Below are 14,009 nucleotides of genomic sequence, written 5' to 3'. Positions count from 1 at the left end.
CCCCAAAATGTTACCAAGATGCTTGCTTAGTAAAGGAAAGTCTGAAAAAGCTCATGGCTTCCACCATTTTTCTTCCAGACTGGCAGTGACTAGCAAAGTTGGGCTGGTTTACATGATACACTGAAATATCCATTCATTTTTTAATAATAAAATGTATGTAAACCTATCCCAGGAAGTCAGTTTACATAAAACAAGACTGGGAATTTTTCCATCCATCCATTCCATCCTTCAATAAACATTCTAAGAAGGTACACAAATTATTCTACTTGCACGAGAGTGGGCTTTTTTTTTTAAAAAAAATCTAAATTGAAGTCTGCTCAATTATGAAAAGGTAATCTGCCAACCATTACGCTGACATTTTTATTTCTTAATATTCCACTTTTACCACATTCAGTATAAGCCCAGCCATTAATTCTATTTTAATGCATAGCACGTCCATTCACTCTTACCACATGCTTTCTCCAAACCCACAGACATACAATAAATGTTCTTTCTCACATCCATACATTTCCTAACAGCTAGTAGTTAAAGAGCAAAACATCTGATCTGCACACCACTTCTTCTTCCGTGTCCAGATCAAACTTTAGACTGCCAGAATGAAGCCACCTACGTGACTTTATCGTTGGCCAAAAAAAGAAGTCATTATTAGTACATGTTTCTGGTAGTAGCTGACATACCAGCAGATGGGCCAGGTTGTGCATCTCTCCACATTCTCACAACATATTGTTATCCACTGAAAGCCTCCACTTGAGCATATCAGTTTTACACTTAGGCATACCAACTCTCAACCTATTCAGGATCCACCGAGTAGTTCTTCTTTAAAAAGCCTATTTCTTAAAAAAGCTTTCCACTGCCATAGCAGAACCTCTAAGCATAATCTATGAAAAATCTTTCAGGACCAGCTCCTTGCCCAACCTATGGTCAGTAGCCACTGGCATCCCTATCTTCAAAGAGGGTGAACCCAGCCTAGTTGAAAATTACAGACCAATCTTTTTATGTTGCATCACCTGTAAAGTCATTGAATCAATCACAAACCAATCCATTACCCTCCACTTAGAGACAGATAACCTACTCTCTAACAAACAATTTGGTTTTGGGAAAAATTTGTCCTGTAATCTGCAACTCTTACACTGCAAAAACATATGGACTACACAACTTGACCAGGGCAAAGCAATAGACACAATTTACATAGACTTCTGTAAAGCCTTTGATTCAGTGGTACATAACAAACTACTCCTAAAACTAAAATCTTATGGCATTTCTGGATCCCTGCATAAGTGGATAGCTGTGTTCCTATCAAACAGGCAACAAGTAGTCAAAATAGGGAGCACCCTATCAAACCCTGCACCTGTTAACAGTGGTGTCCCCCAAGGCAGCGTTTTAGGACCCACACTCTTTATACTTTACATAAATGACCTTTGCGATTATATTATAAGCAACTGCGTTCTCTTTGCAGATAATGTAAAACTATTCAACACCACCGACAGTGCTGCTACCCTACAAAGAGACCTTGACTATGTGTCAGAATGGTCAAACAATTGGCAACTCCAAATTTCAACCAACAAATGCTCTGTTTTACACATTGGCAAAAAAAATTAGAACACAAAATACAAGCTGATTGTATTTTGTATATACAAGATACAAACTTAAGGTAAACCGCTCCAAACTCGATTGCAGTAAATGCGACTTCAGCAACATAGTGGTCAATGCCTGGAATGCACTACCTGACTCTGTAGTTTCATCCCCAAATCCCCAAAATTTTAACCTTAGACTGTCTACTGTTGAGCTCACCCCATTCCTAAGAGATCTTTAAGGGGCGTTCATAAGCGCCCCAACGTGCCTACCATCCCTGTCCTACTGTCCCCATTTATCCGTATCCATTTCTTGTATTCATAATCGTGTTTATACTTACATCTGTCATCCTATAGATGTTTGACAAAATAAATAAAATAAATAAATAAGCATTTGATGGTGCTATTTTGACTTTGTGTCCTTGTCTAAGTACAAGGAAAGTAAGACTTAAGAATTCAAAGCCCTCCCACTATGAAACCAAAAACCTTAACTCCCCTCCACATCGCTTTTTATTCTTCCTATTTCTCTAAAAAGAAAGCAATCTCTTTTCCCTATGTTCTTTCTCAGCTGCTTCATCTAGTGGTAAAAAACTGAACAGATTTTCGTAAGCAGCCAACCACATCCATCTCTCTATCTCCGCTGACAAGAGCTTTAAAGCTCAGCTGGTTGAACATACATTTTAGAAAGTTCTCAGAAGAGAAGCCACGTGAAAGCTTCCATCCTCATCAGGGTGAATGTCTGAATGGAGATGTCAAGGTAGGTGATGACATGACCCCTTTAATTTTTTGGGTGTGTGGGTGTGTGTGATGATGATGGAGGATTGGAGCGAGTTCAAATGTGATTTTTGGGTCTGTGGGTTTTTAGTGATTAGCTTAGTATTATTGTTTCAAACTCTACATAATGGAAAGCTAAGAAACCAGCAATCACATATGAAGAACGGTTGCAGGAACTGGCTATGTCTAGTTTAATGAAAAGAAAGACCAGGGGAGACATGATAGCAGTGTTCCAATATCTCAGGGGCTGCCACAAAGAAGAGGGAGTGAAGCTATTCTCCAAAGCATCTGAGGGCAGGACAAGATGTAATGGGTGGAAACTAATCAAGGAGAGAAGCAACTTAGAACTAAGGAGAAATTTCCTGACAGAACAATTAATCCGTGGAACAACTTGCCTGAAGAAATTGTGAATGCTCCAACACTGGAAGTTTTAAAGAAGATGTTGGATAACCATTTGTCTGAAGTAGTGTAGAGTTTCCTGCCTAAGCAGGGGGTTGGACTAGAAGACCTCCAAAATCTCTTCTAACTCTGTTATTCTATTCTGTTCTGTTCTGTTCTGTTCTGTTCTGTTCTACACACACTGCTCACTGACAGTTATCAGCATTTAAAGATCAAAAATAACACTTCCAAGAATGGGCAGTTTTAGGAACTACATTTTAAAAAAAATATTATTATTTTTCAGGCAAATAGGAACGTGTACAATGATGTGAGAGCCCAGAAGTAGACAGGTTTTCTATTTTTTTAATTTTTATTTTGTGCTCTTGATCTTTATATGATGAAATAAGTATATGGCTTTGCTCATGGGATTTACTAAATACAGTCCTCAACTTACAACAGTTCATCGAGTAACCATTCAAAGTTACAACGGCACTGAAAATAGTGACTTATGACCATTATTCACACTTATGACCATTGCAGCATCCCCGTGGTCTGTGATTTATATTCAGATGCTTGACAACTGACTCATATTTATGACGGTTGCAGTGTTCAGGAGTCATTTTGTGACCTTCTGACAAGTAAAGTCAATGGGGAAACCGGATCACTCAACAAGCCGTGTTACTAATTTAACCACTGCAGTGATTCACTTAACAAAGGGGGCAAGGCAAGTTGTTAAAATGGGACAAATTCATGTCACATGTTTTTTACTGAACAACATAAATTTTGGGCTCAATTGTGTCATAAATTGAGGATTACCTGTAGCTGTAATTGCTTCTGAGATTGTCTGTTCCCAGTAGAATTTGCCCAGCCAATACGTGCAAGCAGGCAGGGAGCATTGTGGAAAAAATTAAGAATCTCTTCTTGCTTTAGAAGAGTTCACTCCAGCAATTAACCTGGGATTTTTAAAAATATATATTATCTCAATCTAGAGAGCACAAAAATATTCAATATTCTTCTTCAGAGTTTGCAAAGAGGAGAAGCTAATATATGACCGGCAGTAATATTTAAGACTGGCTTTAATGTTGGTTATGATTTATGCTGATTTTAGACTACAGTATTTTATTGGCTATCCTTGCAAGATGCTTAGAATCAATAGACGAGGTGGCCCACATATAGAATAGAATAACAGAGTAGGAAGGGACCTTGGAGGTCTTCTAGTCCAACCCTCTGCCTAGGCAGAAAACCCTACACCACTTCAGACAAATGGTTATCCAACCTCGTCTTAAAAACTTCCAGTGTTGGAGCATTCACAACTTCTGTAGGCAAATTGTTCCACTGATTAATTGTTCCAACTGTCAGGAAATTTCTCCTTAATTCTAAGTTGCTTCTTTCCTTGATTAGTTTCCACCCATTGCTTCTTGTCCTACCCTCAAGTACTTTGGAGAATAGCTTGACTCCCTCGTCTTTGTGGCAACCCCTGAGATATTGAAAGACTGCAATCATGTCACCCTGAGTCCTTCTTTTCATTAAACTAAACATACCCAGTTCCTGCAACCTTTCTTCATGTTTTAGCCTCCAGTCCCTTAATCATCTTGGTTGCTGTATAAATAATTTTTTCTTGTTAGAACCATTCAGTCGTGTCTGACTCTTAGCGAGTGCGACCTTGTGAAGCACAGCTTCTTTCAGTTGTTGGATGTTCATTTTTGTATCAGATTTGATATTATCAACCCAATGAGTTCTTTGCTTGCCCCTTCTTTTTGTTCCACTAACCATTCCTGGCATCATTGCCTTCTCCAAAGAATTTGCACTCATGACCCGCCCAAAGTAAATCAGAGATCGCCTCGTGATTTTGGCTTCTAGTGATGTGTCTGTTTTTATACGATTCAGCACCTCTCTGATCTAAATAAACAGCAACATTATGTTTAACATATGTTTGCAGACAACAACATGCCTCCATATATGGAGAACTTGCAAACTGAATGTGTGTTGGTATGCTACACTTTCATTATGTCTCTGTCACACCTCCGTCTCGCAAAATTAGCTGGCAGCGAATTCTCCCATTTCTCAGTCAGGTTTAGGTTTTTCAAAGCAGTTCTCAACAATGCATCCTATTTGCACCTGCTGAAAAATAGATTCAATTGAACCCAATAAAAATCAAGGAAAACACAATTGCTTTTCTTCAACTTCTAAGGACAACTAAAGAACATTTGTATGGTCCATATCTCTACAGCAAACAAATGTTACTTTTGTTCTTTTTTTTTTTTTTTGGGTTAAAATTATCTTTGAATATTTTTAAACGTTTTTTAAAAACCACCAAATTCAGCGCGTGCAAATGTAGAAAGCACTATCAAGCTTATTTAAATCTATTGACAGTTCTTAGCAACGTACGTACCCTATCTAGATATTTGTCAAATGCATATGGGTGCCCGTCTACCACGGGGACAATAACAAAATAAAAACATAGCATAGAAATCAAAGAACGATATCAAGGACCAGATACAAATATGCTGTCAATCATGCTGGGCTTCATTTACATCCTACCCCAGTGCCTGCAAAGCTAATTGTTCATGGCTATTTTTAAAAAAATTGCTTTCAAGTCAGTTTTTGACTCTTGCTGATTGCCTGCACAAGACTCTGTGGTTTTCTTAGCAAGGTTTTTCAGGAGTAGTTTTCCTTTCCCTTCTTCCTAGGGCTGACAGAGAAGGACTGGCCTATAGTCACCCAACTGGTTTTGTGCCTAAGTTGGAACTAAAACTCCCGGATCCCCAGTTTATAGCCTGGTGCCTTAATGACCACATCAGAGTGGTCTTCGTGGCCTTAAGTATGTCTTCACAAAGCCAAGTGCCCTGTGAGAGCGGTAGCAATGGTTTACAGAGTAGAAACAAGTCTAGAGTTTCATTCTTGTTAAGTTAATTCGGGACACCGTGGCTTGGTGGCTTAAGACGCTGAGCTTGTCAATCGAAAGGTCAGCAGTTCAGCAGTTCAAATCCCTAGTGCCGCATAATGGGGGAGCGCCCGTTACTTGTCCCAGCTTCTGCCAACTTAGCAGTTCGAAAGCACGTAAAGAATGCAAGTAGAAAAATAGGGGCCACTTTTGTTGGGAAGGTAACAGTGTTCCATATGCCTTTGGCGTGACTCATGCCGGCCACATGATGTCAGAGATGTCTTCAGACAGCCTTGGCTCTCTGGCTTTGAAACGGCGATGAGCACCGCCCCCTAGAGTCGAGAACGACTAGCACATATGTGCGAGGAGGAATCTTTACTTTTACCTAAGTTAATTAGGAAATGATGAGCTACCAAGAAATTTATGGAATCGTCTAATGATTTCTGCCATTTTCCTTCCATAGCAGTATGAACAACCATTCCTCTCTCGGCGAGAACCTCCGTAATGGATCATCTAACCTATCTTATGAATCCACGTGTAGAATCCAGGATGGCTTTCTGATGGAGACCCTGCCTGTCATGTACTCCGTCATCGCCATCATCGGTTTCGTCAGCAACCTCCTGGCGCTTTGGGTGTTCTCTTTTGGCAGTCTGAAAACCAACTCCATCACAATATACTTGAAGCACCTTGCCATTGCTGATCTCTTGCTCTCCCTCTGTTTGCCCTTCCGGGTGGCTTACCAAAAACACAGCGGCCCGCCAGCTCTCTGCAAGATGGTAGGCATGATCTTCTACATCACCATGTACGTCAGCATTCTGCTTCTCAGCTTGATCAGCCTGGACCGCTACTTCAAAATCATCAAGCCCCTGAAACAGTTCCGAATCCACACGACGTCATTCAGCCTCGTCATGTCCATTGTGGTATGGGTCTTTTGCTTCATCACAATGCTTTGCTTCCTTTTGGACACTAATAAAAGTGGGCCCTGTGACCACAAGTGCTTCCATTTCAAGTACAGGACCACCAGCGGGGGCATACTCAATATGTTGGTGGTGATTTTCTTCTTCCTTTTGCTCTTCTTTTTCCTTTTTTCCTATGGTAAAATCTCGCTCAGGCTCCACGCAGTCTCTCTGAAGAAAACCCAGCAGCGCAGCAAAAGGATGAGCACCAGAATCGTAATAAAGACTTTTGTGGTTTTGGTAGTCTTCATCGTATGCTTTGTCCCCTACCATGTGGTCCGGATACCCTACATCCTTGCCCAAATGAGGATCATTTCTGAACAGAACTCTCAGGTCCTCCATCTTGCCAACGAACTGGTCCTTTGCATTTCAACCCTCAACTGTTGTTTTGACCCTGTGATTTTTTTCTTTCTGTCCAGCAGTTTCAAGAGATCCTTGCTGGACGCCACTCTCCGAAAGCTGAAGTGGGTTTCTCAAAAAAATAACCAGAGAGTATTGTACGTCAAATAATCCATCACAGACTTCAGGGTAGAGAAGGACTAAAAGTTGCATAACTAGGATAAACTTCTGGATACGAGTTGTTCTTCCTAGATCAGCCTTCTTCAAGATGGTGAAGGCCAGAAGTTACAATGAATAAAAGCCCTAGTTAAGGATTTTTTTTAATCCAACAAGTCCAGAAGACATTAGGACCCAGAAACCGTGACTTAGACATCACTTGGTGAAAATATCGATATATGTTAAGAGGAGACACAAGCTATGAATGGGATTTTTAGTCCCTACTGAGGATGTGCTATATTTGAATTTTTTTTTCTGAGAAAACCAAGAACAAAGCAAAAAAGAAGATGAATGTTAAAAATAATTCTTGAGTGCTGACAAATTTGGTATATCTAAGCAGAAAACTGAGCATGTTGCTTTTAAAAATTTGTCAAGCTGTTCTTACGGTCTTAAAGTTTTTGTTTATGCTTGGGCAATATCTTCTCTCATGATTCTACTTCTAAGGAAACAGGAAATACGCTGACCATTATCTTCTGCATAATTTTTCTAGTACCTTTTAGCAAAACAAGGAACCAAAGGTTTAGGAAGGCACTGAGCTATTGAGATGCATCATTATTTTTGGCTTCTTTGTAAAACTCAATTTTCTACATATTTATTTCTAGATTAAGGAATTGTTGCTTGAAAATGATTTCTTGCAAGTCCTTATTTGCTTACAGTAACCCTTTAAATGGGAACAATAATTCTTGGAAGACATTTCTCTTTACCTCTAGGAAGGAAACAAAATCTTCCAAGAATTATTGTGAGTTTGAATACAATGGGGTATTTCTATATGTCAGATTTGGAGATTACTAAAAAAGGGGAAAAACTGCTGCTGCTGAATGTTAGATGTCCATCTAACATTGAGATGGTGAGATGAACGTTATCATTTCTAAAAAAAACCCCGCAAATTCATTTAAAGAATTTGGAGAAATTGATGATAATTTTTACTGGAGAGCAATTTCATTGGATGCTTTGGCTTTTTCAAAACAAAGATCCGAATAGACTTGCAGTGATTCTTAAAATTAAAAGAGCTAAAATCGAAGTATTAACATGCTTTGCGCTGAAGTAGCAAGTTCAAGAAATATGTGTGGTGACTCGTGAGGTCTATCAGATTGCAAAATCTCACTTATGCAACGTACAATTATAACTGCAAAAAGCGATCCTTTTTTTGCTCTGCACTCACGGGTGTTCAGAAAAAATATTTAACAAGAAAATTCTTGCCATGGTTCCGTGCAAGATTTTCTGCTCGTTATTTCTTTCATGTAGTTTAATCCAGTTTAGGTTACTTTTACTCTATTTTCATTTGGATTATGGGGTGGAATAGAGTCCGGATTCCCAGGAAGAAGGAGCTGCACTCCAGAGGACCAAGAGACAACAAAGTTTAGATAGTTTGGGTGGGAGAAACAAAGTTAAAACAGCTCCTCCTTAGAAGTTCTCCAAGTGTATTTTTAATAATGCAAGTAGTTTGCTTTCAGTTTGGCAAGATTTCTGTCTAGAGGTGAGGAAAAATAAAGAAATCTGGTTTGAAGTGATTCAGTTTGTCTTTCTTAGTTTTAGAATCACACCAATAAAAAACATCTTTTTTAAAAAAAAAAAATAGCCAGAGAAATTCAACAGTGACTTTTTGGAAAAGGCACCTAATTTTCTATTATTTTTCCTCAGCTAAGTTGTACAGGTAGTCTTTGACTTACAACGGTTGAGCCCATTTCTGTCGCTCAGCGAATTTTGCCCTGTTTTACAACCTTTCTTGCCACAGTTGTTAAGTGAATCACTGCCGTTAATTTACTCACACGGTTTTTAAGTGAACCTGGCTTTGCTTGTCAGAAGGTCGCAGAAGGGGATCACCTGACCCTGGGACATTGCAACCGTCATAAATATGAGTCAGAGGCTAAGTGCCTGAATTTTGAACACGTGGCCCTGGGGATGCTGCAACGGTCATAAGTCTGAAAATTGGTCGTAAATCATTTTTTTTCAGTGCCGTTGTGAACTGTTGTAAATGGAGGGCTACCTGTATTATTTTTATACATATATGCCACTTCCTTTATGAAACACTCATTTTGTTATGCACGGCAGATTAAGGTAAGAATAACCAAATCCAGGCCTGGAATACAAATGCACAGAGACTTAAGGTTTTGAGATCTTTTAATACAAATAAATAAACTGCGAGAGGGATCTTGGAGTCCTAGTGGACAACCATTTAAATATGAGCCAGCAATCTGCAGCAGCTGCCAAAAAAGCCCACACAGTTCTAGGCTGCGTAAACAGAAGGATAGAATCAAGATCACGTGAAGTGTGAATACCACTTTATAATGCCTTGGTAAGGCCACACTTGGAATACTGCATTCAGTTTTGGTCGCCACAATGTAAAAAAGATGTGGAGACTCTAGAAAGAGTGCAGAGAAAGGCAACAAAAATGATTAGGGGACTGGAGGCTAAAACATATAAAGAACGGTTGCAGGAACTGGGTATGTCTAGTTGAATGAAAAGAAGGACTAGGGGAGACATGATAGGAGTCTTCCAATATCTCAGGGGTTGCCACAAAGAAGAGGGAGTCAAACTATTTGTCAGGATTCGGTGTCGTCTCAAATAAACTGCATTTCAAACAAATAGTCTTTGATCAAAATCTTTCATTTATTAGGCACAACAATCGAAACTCCGACTCAGTTGCAGCCAACAATGACTTCCTGATCCAAACCCTCCCTTTCCTTTCCCCACTGCTCTGCTTCTCATTGGCCATCTTCCAAGTCACTCTGCTGTTATCTACTACTTTAGCTCAAAGGAATTTTCCCTCTCCCAACCCATCTCCTAGGGGATAGTATCTCCAGGGAAATTAAGTAGGTGAAAAGTCAAGCGTCCTCTTGCCAGATGTCCCCACCTTCTCCTTCTTATGTCAGCACTGGAGTGAATGCAGCTTGGGAGTGCTGACTCTATTCTCCAAAGCACCTGAGGGCAGGACAAGAAGCAATGGGTGGAAACTAATCAAGGAGAGAAGCAACTTAGAACTAAGAAGAAATTTCCTGACAGTTAGAACAATTGATCAGTGGAACAACTTGCCTCCAGGAGTTGTGAATGCTCCAACACTGGAAGTTTTTAAGAAGAGGTTGGATAACTATTTGTCTGAAGTGGTGTAGGGTTTCCTGCCTAAGCAGGGGGTTGGACTAGAAGACCTCCAAGGTCTCTTCCAACTCTGTTATTCTATTCTATTCTGAAAGCGACTGCAGGAGAATCTAGATAAGAGTTATATCAAACAACCGATAGACACGCAAGCTTGAAATGGGGGGGGGGGATTTAAGTCCAGATACAATCCAGAGGGCTTTTAGCAAAGGAAGAAAATTGGCAAAGAGAGACTTGGTTGAAAAGAACATACGTCCTTTAATACTCAAATGTATCAACAGCACCCCCAGGTGCAAACCAGTTTCTCTTCTTCACCTGGGTGGTCATAGCTTCATTAGAAAAAGAAAAAAATATGCTTCTCAGGCTTATAGTTGGAAGTTCCTCAAACCCTGTCAGATGATGCTGATGCCCTTTGAAACTGTTCGGTCTGGCACCTGCAAGACATTCACACCAAGAATCAAAGTACAAGGAAATTTCTTGCTGCGTTGGAGGGTTTTGTGGTTTTTGGTGATTTGTTAAGAGCAAGCTGCTTGAAGTTGCTTCACTCTTCTTCTTCTTCTTTTTTTTTTTGCAAAGAGTGGCCATATGATCAGGTCTAAATTGGCACACTTTTCTTTTCTTCTTTTTCCTTTCCACCTCAGCACCGCTTAAGAGGAATTAAGAGGAACTTACTCCATTCTTATTTTTAAAAAAATGCTGAATGAACGTTATTGCAAACAACTGCGGTTAAAGCTGGCCTCGAGCTAACCTTTGTCTTGGGGATTCATGGGTATTTCCAGCTTGGAACCATCTTTTCTTGGCAGGAATCTTGGGTACAGTTAGTCCTTGATTTAGGACCATTTGTTTAGTGACCGAAGTTACAATGGCACTGAAAAAAGTGAGCTTTGGCTATTTTTCACACATACGACTGTTGTAGCACCTCCATTATCATGTGATCAAAATGTGGACACGTGGCAACTGGTTCATATTTATGACGGTTGCAAGAGTCCCCTCATGGTTGTGATCCCTTTTTGTGACCTTCTGACAAGCGAAGTCAATGGGGAAGCCGGATTCACTTAATAACCGTGTTACTAACTTAACCACTATAGCAGTTCACTTAACAACTGTGTCAAGAAAGATTATAAAATGGGGAAAAACTCACCTAACAACCATCTTGCTTAGTGTTCTGCCCCAGCTATGGACCCCAAAGAACGCAGCACACATAAAGTCCGTTCAAGCCTTAGTTTACTAAATAAACCAGTCTTTTACAACAACAGCTGTTAATTAACTGCATTAACAGCCGCCAAGAATTCAAAGAATAATAACTGAAAGCTTACTATGGTTGGCAGAATGCCCAGAAGCAATTTGCAGGAAGCTGATAAGATAAGCAAGACAAGACACGAAGGTATATGCACAAAGTTGTTCCCTGCAAATTGCTTCAATCAGCGTTCCTCCTTAAATAGGTTAAGGGAGTGGCCAATTAGCCCCAAGCTTTACTCTCGAGGACACCTCCTCCTAAGGAGGAGCCACTCCTGTCTTTTGGCAGCTCTGCGCGCCCGTGCATCGAGAAGAGGCTCCTCCTCTTCGTCCTCTTCACTTAAGGGAGCTTCTGGAGGTTCTGAAGGCCCTGGCTGAATCCCCACCTCTGGCACCACATCTTCTCCAGCCTCCTCATTGTCCGACTCGAGTGCCAACTGCACAGGCTGCTAGCGCAGCACCACACCAGCCTCCTCACTGTCTGAATCAGCTACTAGTTGCACAGGCCGCGTACGGGCCACAACACTTAGCAACAGAACTTTTGGGCTCAATTGTGGTCGTAAATCAGTGACTTCCTGTATTAGGCCCAGTTTGATATAAGCCATCATTTTAAATAATTAGAGATTGCAGAGAAGAGCAACCAGGATGATTAGGGGACTGGAGACTAAAACATATGAAGAACGGTTACAGGAACTGGGCATGGCTAGTCTAATGAAGAAAAGGACCAGGGGAGACATGTTCCAATATTTGAGGGGCTGCCACAGAGAGGAGGGGGGGTGTCAAGCTATTTTCCAAGGCACCTGAAGACCAGACAAGGAATAATGGATGGAAACTGATCAAGGAGAGATCAGAAATAAGGAGAAATTTTCTGACAGTGAGAAAAACCAACCAATGGAACAGAAGCTGCCTTTGGAAGTTTCATCACTGGAGGCTTTCAAGAAGAGACTGGGCTGCCATCTGTCAGAAATGGTGTAGGGTCTCCTGTTTGGGCAGTGGGTTGGATTAGATGACCTACAAGGTCCCTTCCAACTCTGTTAATTTGTTATCTTATTAATCCAAAATATCTCTGCTGCACTGCTGCATTAGGACATTGTGGAGAATTTAATTTGTTTTTAAATTATTGGGTGTTTTAAATTTGTCTTGGCCAAATTGTTTAATTCGGTTTTATTCTGTTTTTAAATTTTGTATTTATGTGTTTTATTCTGTGGCTGTTCACCGCCCTGAGTCCTTTGGGAGTAGGGCGGTATATAAATCCAATAAATGAAATGAAATGAAATGAAATTGTGGAAAATTTAAAAGGAACGTGTGATGTCAGTCTAAATATATTTTCCGAGATCATAAAAAGAAAGAAAAAAAAAAAACACACCCCAAAACCCAGGAACACTAACATTGGGAAGAAGTAACTAAATGATAAACTGAGAATGATCCATGTCAGTTTAGGATCGGACTGAGGTGCGTGAAATAGTTAACTTTAATACGCTGTGGTTGTCTTGTGGGAATAATTCAAATAATTTTATTTATATACACACAGAAAAACCCTCCGAAGTCGAAGGTCTATTCAGATTTGCATTCTGTTTTCATGTTAACGAACTCGATGGCAACGAGGCCATCCAACTATCCGTTCCAACCATCCATTCCTGGAGGCAGATTAACTATGCTAACTCCAAGAGCCAAGAGTTCATCAATTCTTTTTTCCAAATTACCCACTTTAGGCACCGCTTTCCCAAATCCTGTCATTTTATCACTCAATTTGTAGAGAACCTAGTTTTGTTTTGTTTTTTAATCTGTTCAAGACCTCTCAGGTCCTAAAATCCACCAGCTGTGGAACTTTGCCAAAAGCCAATCCATCTTCCTAGAGTCTTTAGCTAGGAATTTGCTACCAGTTCTAAAAAGGTAAAGGTTCCCCTCGCACATATGTGCTAGTCGTTTCCCAACGGTGCTCATCTCCGTTTCAAAGCCGAAGAGCCAGCGCTGTCCGAAGATGTCTCCATGGTCATGTGGGCCGGCATGACTAAACACCAAAGGCGCATGGAACGCTGTTACCTTCCCACTAAAGGTGGTCCCTATTTTTCTACTTGCATCTTTTACGTGCTTTCGAACTGCTAGGTTGGCAGAAGTTGGGAGTAAGTAACGGGAGTAAGTAACGGGAGCTCATCCCGTTACATGGCGCTAGGGATTCAAACCGCTGAACTGCCGACCTTTTGATTTGCAAGCTCAGCATCTTAGCCACTGTGCAACCGCATCCACTAGTGGTCTCTTAAGGTAGCAGGTTTGTGTTGACTGATGTTCAATTCCCTTGGCTTTGATTTAAAGCAGGGGTATCCAACCTTAACAACTTTAAGATTTGTGGAGTTTTAACTTCCAGAATTCCCCAGCCAGCATGGGAAGTTAGTTCTGGGAGTTCAAGTCCAGAAGTCTTAAAATTGAATAAGTTTAGGGCCCTGGCAGGTTTCAAAATAAACAAGACAACAATATAGACTAAGAATATGTCCTTTCAGGACAGTGATGTATTGAATCAGGAGAGGAGAGGAGAGAGGGTGAGGGGACAAAAGGAAAGGAGAG

The 14,009-nt window shown here is 40.5% G+C and overlaps 1 protein-coding gene across 1 annotated transcript; it reads left to right on the top strand.

The window, feature by feature from the left end:
• Window positions 1-2,138: 2,138 nt before the first annotated feature.
• On the top strand, window positions 2,139-8,694 carry LOC117669504 (putative G protein-coupled receptor 34). Its single transcript, XM_034424013.2, has 2 exons — window positions 2,139-2,328; window positions 6,071-8,694. The coding sequence occupies exons 1-2, from the start codon at window positions 2,315-2,317 to the stop codon at window positions 7,071-7,073; spliced, it is 1,017 nt and encodes a 338-aa protein (XP_034279904.2). The 5' UTR covers window positions 2,139-2,314; the 3' UTR covers window positions 7,074-8,694.
• Window positions 8,695-14,009: the final 5,315 nt, after the last annotated feature.

Source organism: Pantherophis guttatus, chromosome 12 (assembly GCF_059756535.1).
Source record: "Pantherophis guttatus breed Tessera chromosome 12, ASM5975653v1, whole genome shotgun sequence".
Lineage (NCBI taxonomy): Eukaryota > Metazoa > Chordata > Lepidosauria > Squamata > Colubridae > Pantherophis > Pantherophis guttatus.
The sequence above is the reverse complement of the archived record's forward strand: the minus strand, read 5'-3'. Positions and strand labels throughout refer to the sequence as shown.